Here is a 13,102-nt window from a genome sequence, read left to right on the forward strand (position 1 = left end):
CAGTACAACGCAGGGATCAGTTAGCAGGAAAGCGTCCCATACAGGTAAAAGTGATCGATTTATGATAGTGATTGATTTCTCGTCGGAATGCGAATGTCAGTTGTCAGGACCGTTGTTATTTTACAGAATTGTTACAGACTCGTCAATTGATACCAGAGATTCATAGGTTAGTGCTAGTTTAAAAGCTGAATCTACTGTTGTTTCCTAGTGGGAATTGCACCGTTGCACATTTTTATTTTTGAAGAACATTGATGGTAAAAATAGTACATTGATAAAGCATACTGAAATCGTAACAAAACACGTTTAATGATCTTCACCTATGCTCAATGCATGTTAAAATGCTAAAATATATTGCCTATTTTAAATAGTTGGTAAGGGCGGAGGGGGGGGGGGTTGGGGGGGGGCGGGGAGTAGGGGGGGAGGAAGATATAGGTCCTGACCCCAAGTGCCTGTGCTTAAAACTAATGAAGTAATTCTGCAATGAATAGAAGCAATCATTTTAAATATCTGTTTTATACGATTTCACTAGAATTTTTCAGATAATTTTTTATTGGACACTGCTATCCATTGGTATAATTTTAATACAGAAGAGTGGATATATATTTATACAAGTAACAGTACAATCATGCTAAGAATTGAATATAGACTGAAAAACTTACAAATAAAATGAAATAAACGACCTAAAAATTTGTACAATACTTCTTACTGAAAATTTGAAATGAACTACAAAGTCTAAAATAATGCACACGTCCGTTTTCGTTTCCATTATTTTACCCACAGAAACATTGTGAAAATGGAAAGACAGAGGCCGACGAGGGGAAAGCTCATTCCCGACGCACTGTTACACAGATCGTTCGTGCAAGAACACATTTCAACTCCATCCTTGCTTTCACAATCGTCTCCGCCGCTAATAGGTGAGCAAAGTCTACCTACAACTGTAACAAAAAATAAAAAATTATAACTTCTATTCGTTAAAAGTTTATATCTTAATCAATATATAGCAGTAGCTTGTGAAACTTCCTGAACGCGTACGTAAATAGTAGTTTATTTTATGTTGTGCAATACCTGCATAAAATATACAAAATTATATGTTGTGAAAGTACATGTATCATTTTGAAAATATTAATATTTTCGGGTATGTAATACTTGAACAAATTTAGCTGGTCAGCGGCACGCTCATTATGCTTAAGTACTATCAGTAAAGTACAAATATACTGATATACCATCGAGCAGTTACGCTCAAAGGAAACAACCTTTATTTTTGGTTTATATATTGCAATAGCTGGTTCTCAGAAATTCGAGCCTTTTTTCTTCCAGCTTCATTTGCACAATAACTATATACAGTTTGAATACCTATTTGACATTTTGAATTAATTTTCGGTCTCAATATCGGGCAAGACACGAAAATAACTGGAAATATTAACCTGTGAAATAACGAAATTTTATGTACAAGCAGAAAAACGTGTAATAGAGCTAATGTACGGCTTGAGTGTGCCTTCTTGCCATAATGGCAAAACTAGTGGTGAATTTTGAAACAAGGTTTATCATTATGGCTAGAAGACATAATCAAACCGTTTATTAACCTTTTCATTATATACTATTTCATTTTGGCCTCCAAAAAAGTAACTAGGTTAGAGAAATGTAGGCATTTACATTTTTAAGTTAACTAAAAGACCAACGACATGCTGTGAGCAAGAAGTCTTCTGATGTTGCAATATTATTAGCTTGGTATTATCAATTTTCATATTTTGTAGCATCTTGTGTCAGTTGTATCGCATATTTTTATTCGCAAAGTCAGCAATAATTCAGAAATACTTTATAGCAAAAGAGTGCTTTAACACTATTTATGCACGATGGGCGGTTATACGTCGGGCGTAATAATTCACGAGGGCGCAGCCCGAGTGAAAATATTTGTACGACGTATTACCACCCGAGTGTATAAATAGTGTTAAACCACACTTTTGCTATAAAGTATTTCGATTCTAATGTGTCCTTAATCTAAAACAGTAGATAAAATATAGAAGCGCTCTTTCTTGGTCGCAAAAAAAACTTAGACATCACCGCACGTTAACGTGACGTCATTCCAGGGTAAGAGTGTTTTAACAGAGACGAGCATATTATAATTCAGAATCGATCAAGAAACAATCCAACACCCTTTCATCCGTCTGTTACGTTACTACGTGACGTCGACGTCAGTGGGGTCAATATAATCATGACACGACAGGCATACTGTGCAAGTAGTAATCTATCAACGGCTTTTTTTGATTCTTTATATGGTAAGGTATATAATAACAAGTAATAGTTCAATAATTAACCTGTAAAAAGACGTTTTTGTCGCTACAAGTTATGATGGAATTTGCAACCTTCGGCTACAATTCTTATAAGAAGGAGATTAGTGACACATTAAAACTGGCAAAAAAATTATGAAAATCGGATTACAAACAAAGAAGATATAACCATTTGCAAACAATTCATTTAATGACACGGCAGCAATTTAGGGCAGAATGACATTACCATATCTCCTTATATAGCCATTACCCAATCAATAACATAGATAATCACACTTTGTAGGTCACAATACAGCATTCTTAGTTTGTACAAAAAAAGTGTATATTAAAATGTACAAGAAATTGAAGTTCTATCTTTAACATATCAGTTTCGTTTGTAGTCTGATTTTCATATGTTTTATTCACCAGTTTTAATGTTTCATTAAGTTCTTTCTAAATAGAAATGTCAAATGTTACATATTCCCCTGTAAGTCTGTTTTATTTATAATGATTTAGTGAAATTATCTTACTTCCATCCGTCTTTGTTTTCACACAGGATCCTGCGCAGGTAGCTGTGTGAGCATTACTCTCATCAAAAGGGTCATTGCATCCTACGCAAACGTAACATTTGATCGCTGATACACTTGAAACTGAAAAGAACAGAAAGCATTAAAAGTGCACAATTCTACTAAAGCTTCATCATAAAGGTAGTGCGACCATAATGACACTCGACAATTTCCGTGCGATTATGTATAAAACGGTATTGTTCGTAATGCTGTTTCGGCACCCTTCGCTCATAACCGAAAACGATTTTCTATAAAAACGGAGAATGCCGAAATACGTAATCGAACGGAAAAGGCAGTCATTACTGGTCCAATAGCTTAAATAGGTTACTCTACATCGTCCTCTGCCTGATTGAAATAGACAGTATTTCTGTCTCATAATATCGAAAGTTTGTGGTAAAACAAACTAACAAACAAACAAACAAACAATTTCTATGAATAAGAGTTAAATATTCAACAGAGATAGCTCTATAGAAGTATGATCATCCGAAACAACATTATATATCTTGACTAGGTTTATATAATGAAAGTTTAGGAGTTGTTAGGAGATATATGAAAAAGTTTTGTCCCGTAATTACTGTTTAAGTAAGTCGATATAAATATCCCGACAATTTACTCTATTTGAGTTAGCAATGATGATTCATACCAAGTTTGAACAAAATCTATAAATGATATTATTTCTGTACACTCAGATTATTCTTCATGTGAGGAAGCCATCCAGCTGGCTTACGGAAGGTCGGTGGTTCTACCCAGGTGCCCGCTCGTGATGAAATAATGCACGGAGGGGCACCTGGGGTCTTCCTCCACCATTAAAGCTGGAAAGTCGCCATATGACCTATCATGTGTCGGTGCGACGTTAAATCCAACCAAAAAAAAAAAAAAATATTCCCAAGTCTACGTGGAAGAGAATTTATATAAGCACGGCTTAAATCGGGAATCGACCTGCCTTCAGCTCATCCGAATTAACTTTATAAACAATGTGTTTTACGTAATTTTCTTCTAGAAAGTGTGTAACATATTTGGTTTAAACAATATTTTATTCAGATAAATAATATACATTTACAGCATGAAACGCTACATAATTAAAGCGTGAAGGATTGAGTAGAAAACCAATCTTATTTGAAACTCTCTCCTTAATAACATATTTATAAATTATACTGTCTGTATTGCCAAAAGACCAGAAAATATAACAATACCAAGCCTAAGTACGGGAAGACATTTTACGACCGCCACACTGAACTGAAACATATTTTTAGAAATCTTCCACTGAATTGTCAATGTGACTTTCTTTAAACATTAGATATAGGAAATAACATATATATTGAATAATTATATATTTAAAAATTGTAAAATAGGCATATTTTGACAAAGCTCCTAGTATAAACAAGTCGTAATTGCATCCTTTACATTTTAAAAACTTGATTTCCTAAGAATTATATAAGATACTTTTTTTTATTAAATTTAGTCAAAGCAAAATTTGTTTAATAATAGAGCAGTTTTCGCAGGAAGAAGGACACTATTAAGAAACCAAAGAATACGAGTAATTACCATAATAAAATAAAAAGCGTTAAATTCATGCGTAAAAATATATTTTACTCACCCAAAACGCAAACAATTAGAAAACCCAAACAAAATGCATTTAAGTTATTCATTTTCAGAAACGTTTGGTTTTTCAAATTAAACGTGTAGGCAAATACTGTTTTCAGAAGGTTACAGGACGTGCGCCAAACGCAAACTGAAGCAATAAAGAACGACCTACCTTCTTATAACAGTTATGGGATAAAGATCTTACAAGTTGTCGACATTTACTGTTGGCTCCTCCCAAAAAAAAATTTAGTCGTCTGCATCAAATGAGGCCCAGACATAGCATTTTATTCAAACTCAATTATTTGTTCTTTATATTTTGTTATTGATGTACACAAAATTATAAGTTGTTTCTGCTCAACATTTCGTGTCTGTCGTGTGAGCGACCTGTGGAGTTTCCACTTTTTTATTGCGTAGGAACTGCATTGACAATTTCACTTTAATCACTTTCAGAAGAAAAAGAAGAAGAATTGTTTATTTCATAAATAAAGGACTTTAGCCATTATGCGTGTTCGTTTGTACTGATCGGCGCTTTGCCGTAATTGGTCTTGTATATTGTGATGGTGATTTAGTTCGTATAAATTTTCTCTACTATACTATAATTTATAATGCGAACTTGTATCCTAGCGGATCTCACGTATGGGAAAGTTAACTGTTCTGAATATGATTATATCCCTTAATGCAAACTATCGCTATATATCCTCGAGATCCAGTTAACATTCAGAGAGAGAAAATATAGCTTCTCTGGTCCCAATCGGTTAAAAAGACTATAATGTCACTACTGATTTGTGAGGCATGAAAGCAGAGATTTGAGTATACAACTGCAAATGTTGAACCAGTAAGATTGTGTAGTACAATTCGGGCTCGTATATAAAGCAGCATCGAAACTAATCTTATTGGGTTAGTGGACTTGCTGTGACATGTGCGTGTTCATTTGTACTGATTTCCCGTAATTGGTCTGGTATATTGTGATGGTGATTTAGTTCGTATGTTCACCAGCAATAATTGCGTATAATCGTAATACAAAAAGTTTTAAGGATACATTTGAGCTTTTTTTTTCCACAAAACTATTTTGTATCATTAGCAAATTATCTGTAATGTAGAAACTATTTGGCTTAGCTAAAGATAAAGAATATCGGTATATGAAGAAAAACACTCACATTTATATGTAATGTAGTAATCATCAGTAAGCCGTAAGAACGTAAAAAAGTACAAATAAAAAATGTTGTACAAATTCATACTTTGGTTTTCCAGTAAGATGAAATATACATTTTAATTGACATTATTATATCAGCCGCCAAAAATGGGGTTGCTTCATATCAGCCGTCTATTAGTCCGTCTTTCTGTAGACTGATTTGCGATCAATAACGCGAGGGTTGAAAAATTTCATACCTTGATTGCGTTCCCTACTGACTTTGGAATCAATGGTGTAAATGTCAATGTAACAGAAGTAAATTTGATATTACCAAGTACCCAATCCATCTGCAGTAACATTGTGATTAAATTTCTATTTCACGAATCCCCGATAAATGCATTTTTTCTTGTTTCTTACTTTGAGATACACATGTTTGGTGTTTAAACCTTTTAACTCCAATACCGGAACTCCGTTTTAGAAATATATTTTTATAAATTTGGTCAGAAATTCTGTTCTAAATTTTGACACCCCAACGCTTTATGATAAAGATGGTAATATACTAAAGGTAAGCTACCAGCAAGTGCTAGAGATCTTAAAATATCTATTTGGCTGATATTCAAAGAATACATTTATGCTGTAGTTTACCAGTAGAAGAACAATACAGCATTTGGTCCACAGTAACGGCCACACTGTAAGCATTAGTTGTAGACGTTACTTCAGAATTCCAGATGCAATATCTCATAAATGTGCTTTAATATTTTTGAGGACTTTTTCTATGTTTCATTTCCTTACGTACATTGTACTATTTATTCCACACCAAAACGTTTATGTTGGAATTAGTTCGACCCAAAAAAGTTAAAATGACCCGCCTACATGAATTTTAGTTTTCGACACCGCGAATTACAACCATGTAGAGTTTTAAAAGTATTGATCAGAGCCTGGTATTATTAGGGACGAGACCTTTAAATCAAGAGATGTGTAATCACCTGATATAAAATATTTAATTTAAAAAAATCAATGAACTGAAAATCCAATTATATCTCTATAATTATTGATCTTTTCGTATCTTCATTGTCCCATTTCAAGTCATCAATATAAATGAATTCACTATCATTGATTGATGATATACATCTAAGACTAAAACCAATCTGTACAGGTTTATGGTAGATCATGTATAGTAAAATAACGTACTAAGGGAAACCACATGAAAACCTATATACATCATAATCATTGTAAAAAGTCCTTGCTCAATTTTACCCAAAATATACCATTACTGTAAGTTTCAACGATTTCGATACCATTTTTAAGAACATCTCTATGAAACAGGCACACTCCACCGTGACCCCTTTTGTTTCGATTTGAAAAAGATTCTGTTCTATGTATTGAGAAACATTCATAACCAACCAAGAAAAATTATCATTCCTACGCTCCAAGTTTCACTAAGTAAAAGTATGTCATAATAGTAAACTAAATCCAAAAAGTCTTCATGGTCAAAACAGGTGGATTGTCCTTCGATGTTCCATGATAAAACACTTACTGGCGCCTCGGTCAATATTCATATATCTCGCGGTGAACATTTTTCATATCATCCTCTCAGGAATGCAATATTTATTTTATTATACAGAAAGCTTATAAGGGTCAAAGCATTTACTTGAAAATCAACATAATAATTTTTAAACATTAAAAAGTAATTACTAAACAAATAATGAAGACAGAACTAAAGAGTCTTTACTTGTTAGCGCTCATAATTTGTGGCGACTTTGCTGTGTAATAAGACTTTTTTCATAGATTTAGTCGAGACGTTTACATATCGCTGACCCCTATATTTATTCTAATATTTCAACATTGCGTCAATCAGTAGCATTCGAAAAACGGCGATAACTTTCTTTTTTCTAAACGAAACATATATGTGTGAGCACTCATTTTCTTAGTTAGATCATTTCCAAACTTATTGTGGTAGTTTTGATTCAATATTTGATGAAAAATTGTTTTCGAAATATTTTGCACGTAGCATAAAAAAGAAACGGCCGTGTTCGCACATGCAAGAGCACCAGAAAAGGGTAATTTAATCCTAACGTATAATTATATAAGCGCCTCGTCTGAAAATTTATCGACTCAGTCTTTTTAATCAATGCGAAAGTATCAATCTCTCAACGGGTGATATGAAAAACTAATATCACATGTACAGAAAAACAAAATAACACTGTTGCGCATGTGATATGAAATTATGGATCATATCACCTGCGCAGAAATTGAAAGTAACGATTTTGCGCATGTGATATAAAATCACTGGGGAATATAATATATTATTCAAGTTAAACTAATGGGAAATTTGCTTTGGACATTTATGTGAGGTATAATAAAATAATATATTAGCCACATAGTCAAGTTTTCTAATTAAATATTTACGCTTGATGTCATATGATATCTTCTGTAAGTTACGCATCTCAGTTACGCGTAGACGATTATGACGCAAAGGTCGTTAAAGAAACTAAAAAGCAGCCCCAAATAACAATTCACCTTTCATACTGTCATAATGGTATGATCTTATCTTTAATTTCCTGTTTTTCAGACATTATTTTGGATTTTTACTCTTATTTTTTTTCTATTTAGAGATACACAATGTATTTGCTTTTCCCGTAACTGAACCGTTTTTGCCTCACGTAAATTTGTTTTCTGGTTTTTGTCCCATTCTATAGAATTCGTTTTTATTTTCTTTTATAATCTCTATCATACCATTTTTCATTAAGACTTGATGAATTTTATTAACAAATTCCTTCAATATTTTTCTTTAAAGGATTCGTATATATACCTATTCAACATTTCTCATTATATACCTCCATTTAAACTGCTATCTAAATTTTGAATTATATATTATATTGAAACATTATATATTTAAATCATTACAAATTATTCAACGCCGGTGCACTCTTTTTATTTCTTATAATTTCTTTGATGTTTATCTAAAAGGTTTACATTTAAGCAAGAATTTTATATATTATATATAATTACAAAGAAAATGTAGCTTTTTCGATTTTCGAAATGAATTTTTAAGTATTACTTACCTGCAATCGCAATAAGTAAAATACAAAAGTACAAGGCATTCAAATTCCTCATTTTCAAAAGTAGTGTTCTCTTTGCTTATCCTTCTAGAACGCAGTCCGACCTCCAAATGAGTAAACATTCTGCTGTTATCACATTTATCGAAATGTGTTTTTTTTTTCAACCGTCATTTCAAATTTTTTGTAACCATAGGAGCGTGATATGTTCAAAGATTTTGATTTTTGATAAACACCTAAACTTAAATGTAAATAAGCATTAATATAGACTTTTTGGTGTGGTCATGCAGGAATAAACTAAATGTCGTTTCAAGTCAATCCAATCAGCATATCTAGAGAAAGAACATTTAGCATTATGTTTGTGATATTTTGTAACTTTATGTTTGGAAATATTAGTCTTCTGAAATACTTATTTACGGAGATGGCATTTCTTCACCATGAAATATATGTGAAGTACGACTAGGAAATAATGCCAAGCGCAAGTAAAATTTTGATAAATTGTTATGCCTAAAATAGGCGTTATTTAGAGTTATGTAAGTGTTGTGATTTTAAAGTTTTTGCGTGTAAGGTCGTACCCTAACAACGAACCGACATTGACCGTGCCCTGAGAATGTACACACATTGACAAAAGACTCCTTTATGCGACAATAATTGCTTTCTGTAGTTCCATGTAATAACTCATATATACTATTACATGTTGAATTTAATAAAGTGCACAATGCTTATCAATATTTTTTTTGAATGCAAGGGTATTGCATTTTATCATTTAATAAAAAAGGGTTATTATAACAGTAATTGCGCACCTCGTGAGATGCGATCGGCAAAAATCCACTCGAGCCGAACACAGCATCCCAGATCGAGCTACTGTTATACATGTAATGACCTTTTTTAGCTCACCAGAGCCAAAGGCTCAGGGTGAGCTATTAGGATGGGTCACCGTCCGTCGTCCGTTGTCCGTAAACTTTTACTTCAAACGACATCTCCTCATAAACCGCTAGGCAAATTTCATCCAAACTTCACAGGAATGTTCCTTGGGTGAAGCTCTACAAAAATTGTTCAAAGAATTGAATTCCATGCAGAACTCTGGTTGCCATGGCAACCGAAAGGAAAAACTTTAAAAATCTTCTTTTCAAAAACCAGAAGCCCTAGAGCTTAGATGTTTGGTGTGAAGCATTGCCTTGTGGACCTCTACCAATTTTGTTCATATCATGACCCCGGGGTCAAAATTGACTCCGCCCCAGGGGTCACTTGATTTTACATAGAAAAATCTTAGAAAATGTTCTTCTCAAAAACCAGAAGCCCTAGAGCTTAGATATTTGACCTGTAGCATTGCATAGTGGACCTCTACTAAAGTTGTTCAAATCATGACCCCGGGGTCAAAATTGACCCCGCCCCAGGGGTCACTTGATTTTACATAAGAAAATCTTCAAAAAATTTCTAAAAATAAACCAGAAGGCCTAGAGCTTAGATATTTCACATGTAGCATTGCCTAGAGCTTAGATATTTGGTGTGAAGCATTGCCTAGTGGACCTCTACAAAATTTGTTCAAATCATGACCCCCGGGGTCAAAATTGACCCCGCCTCAGGGGTCACTTGATTTTACATAGGAAAATCTTCAAAAATTTCTAAAAATAAACCAAAAGGCCTAGATCTTAGATATTTGACGTGTAGCATTGCCTAGTAGATTTCTACAAAATTTGTTCAAATCATGACCCCCGGGGTCAAATTGACCCCGCTCCATGGGGTTACTTGATTGTACATTGAAAAATCTTCAAAATTTTCTAAAAATAAACCAGAAGGCCTAGAGCTAAGATATTTGACATGTAGCATTGCCTAGTAGACCTCTACAAAATTTGTTCAAATCATGACCCCCGGGGTTAAAATTGACCCCGCCCCAGGGGTCACTTTGTTTTACATGGAAAAATCTTTAAAAATTTTCTAAAAATAAACCAGAAGGCCTAGATCTTAGATATTTGACTTGTAGCATTGCCTAGTGGACTTCTACAAACTTTGTTTAAATCTTAATTTTGAAGATTTTTCTAAAAATAAACCAGAAGGCCTAGAGCTTAGATATTTGACATGTAGCATTGCCTAGTGAACCTCTACAAAAGTTGTTCAAATCTTGACCCCCAGGGTCAAATTGACCTAGCCCCAGGGGTTACTTGATTGTACATAGGGAAATCTTCATAAATTTTCTAAAAATAAACCAGAAGGTCTAGATCTTAGATATTTGATATGTAACATTTCCTAGTAGACTTCTACAAACTTTGTTCAAATCATGACCCCGGGGTAAAATTGGCCCCGCCCCAGCGGTTACTTGATTGTACATCGGAAAATCTTCCAAAAAATTTCTAAAAATCATCAGTTTGACATTTGAAACATGTAGCTCATATTATTCTGGTGAGCGATCCAGGGTCATCATGACCCTCTTGTATTATATACCTTTACCTTTTTGTTTGTTGTTTTATTATTGAGCGAAAATTTCAATGTTTATCGATATAAAAAATGGAACTAAGTGAAGTTTTATGTGCGCTTTTTATAGAACTGTGTCAGGTCATGTATATTAATGAATATAGTTCAGCAGCATACAATACAAAAGGTACAATATGGAGAATTTAAAAGGTACAATACGATTTATTTTTCTGCCTGTTATATATAAAATTGTAAAATACAAGCCGATTTTTTTTCACAGAATTTATGTAGGAATATAATAAAAAATATTTCTTCAAACGTCATGATTTTCTGTAACACAAACATTTATTCGTTGTCAGTGCGTTTTGTGTTCGTTACGATCGTCATATAAATTGTACATGCTTATTATAGCGTATCTTGTGATCTTTAGTTTCTATACACTTATGAAATCCCTTATAGAAGCAGGGGATTTACAATGTAGAGCTTTAACAGTTTTGGTCACAGCCCTGTGCTGTTAAGGACGGGTGCTTCTTATTTCAAGAAATATGTCATCACCTTCAATGAAATTAATATTTGATTTCTAAATCAGCAGCAATCCTGTATCTTTGAACTGATAAGAATTGCGGGAGACATTACGAGTCTCTTTTAAAGGGTTTAATCAATACAAAAATTAATGCAATTTTCCAAAAATCCATTTTCGCCGTAGTGACATTGAAATAACAATAAGCGGACGATAAAAGCGTATCCCTCACACGTTACCTAGGACAACAGATATTTATTACCCTGCTAAACAGAATATATTGAAACTGAAATCGTTCAAGTTAAGCATGCTTTATCTAATACAAAACATTTTGAAATAATCTTATCTTACGAAATCACCGGGCTAGACTCAAAAGAAAATTTAGGAGATCAATGTCATGTGTACACATGTCACAGCCTGCTTATATTTGCTATCGTATTTGCATAGGATTAAAGCGAATTTTATCTGAATATTGTTCGAAAAAGCCAAGGATGGTATTTTTGAAAAATCTAAAGATAAGTTTTCAATGTTTACCCATTGAACTAGGGACGGACATTCTACACACAATACTTGTATCTTAATGATAACCTTGTATTTAGTGAAAACCCCATATTCAATACGCCACGGACAGAATGTATAATAGGCAAACAGACACTAAATAGGAAGATGGCGCGAAAAGAATGCTAGTCGCATAATGGCAGACTCAAATAATCCTCAGTTTTGTTGCTCTGTAGACCTTTTTTTCTTATTTTCTTTGCAATTGTTTTGCTGAAATCATATGATAGATCTATGCTTGACATGTAGGTATATAAAAACATAAACATAACATGAAACAAAATCCATGGAAACTTAAATCAAACACCACCACTACAATTTGGGTCTCATTCTTTTGCTGATTTTGCAGTTTGTGTGTTTGATTGGAAATATTTTTCTTGCATCAAACCTGACCCCCACTTTTCTTTTGACTTTTATTCAGCACTGACAATATTCTTCAAGAACATGTAAGTTACAGACATTTACAATTGGTCCTGATGGGTGCTGCGGCCATTGGAAATATATCAATTTTATATATAATTAAATAGAACAGCTATTTAATGTGTTGTTACATTTAGATAAATGTATAAAGTGGCTTTGCAACTTTATAATAAGTTAACATTTAATCATACAAAAAGGCGTTGTATTTGTTTAAAGCAGGGTTAAACCGCTTGTTTACTTAAAAGTTACCATATTCTTAAAAAATGCAGTCTTCTGTTCCGTTACTTTTTAACATTTTTAGGTGGTCAAAAATGTCAGTTTCGTCTGCTTGCGTAATGCCTGTTTGCAGAAGAGAATAATTATTACGCTTCGGCAAATTTCGAAGATGGATGCGTATATTGCAGTGAAAAATAAATTATTTTGAATACGCGTACTCCCGGCTTTCGAACAATAACAAACCGATGCATGTTGAAATTCACAGGATATGATCAATAAATGTCCACTCATAGTCTTCGGTCAGTACGCCAAATGTCAAGGACATATTAACACCGAGACTGAATAAGTTTTCGACCAAAAACTGGAGAACG

General features: G+C 33.4%; 1 protein-coding gene across 2 annotated transcripts; it reads right to left on the bottom strand.

The window, feature by feature from the left end:
* Positions 1 to 563: 563 nt before the first annotated feature.
* On the bottom strand, positions 564 to 8,765 carry LOC123555552 (uncharacterized). 2 transcript variants are annotated; one of them, XM_045346161.1, is made up of 3 exons: positions 8,615 to 8,765; positions 2,798 to 2,917; positions 564 to 935 (listed from the first exon to the last, which is right to left on the bottom strand). In XM_045346161.1, exons 1-3 carry the CDS (start codon positions 8,664 to 8,666, stop codon positions 766 to 768), a joined length of 342 nt encoding a protein of 113 aa, XP_045202096.1. In that variant the 5' UTR covers positions 8,667 to 8,765; the 3' UTR covers positions 564 to 765. The 2 variants fall into 2 exon arrangements, with proteins under 2 accessions (XP_045202096.1, XP_045202097.1); XM_045346162.2 differs by lacking the exon at positions 8,615 to 8,765 and adding an exon at positions 4,431 to 4,551.
* Between the last annotated feature and the right edge of the window lie 4,337 nt (positions 8,766 to 13,102).

The sequence above is a fragment of the Mercenaria mercenaria genome, chromosome 7 (genome assembly GCF_021730395.1).
Source record: "Mercenaria mercenaria strain notata chromosome 7, MADL_Memer_1, whole genome shotgun sequence".
NCBI classification, from domain to species: domain Eukaryota; kingdom Metazoa; phylum Mollusca; class Bivalvia; order Venerida; family Veneridae; genus Mercenaria; species Mercenaria mercenaria.

Coding starts and splice junctions, on each gene's coding strand:
- LOC123555552 (XM_045346161.1), bottom strand. CDS start 8,666: ATGAGGAATTTGAATGCCTTGTACTTTTGTATTTTACTTATTGCGATT. Junction 2,918..8,614: donor TTTACTTATTGCGATTGCAG/GTAAGTAATACT, acceptor TGTTCTTTTCAG/TTTCAAGTGTATCAGCGATC. Junction 936..2,797: donor GAAAACAAAGACGGATGGAA/GTAAGATAATTT, acceptor TTTTTGTTACAG/TTGTAGGTAGACTTTGCTCA.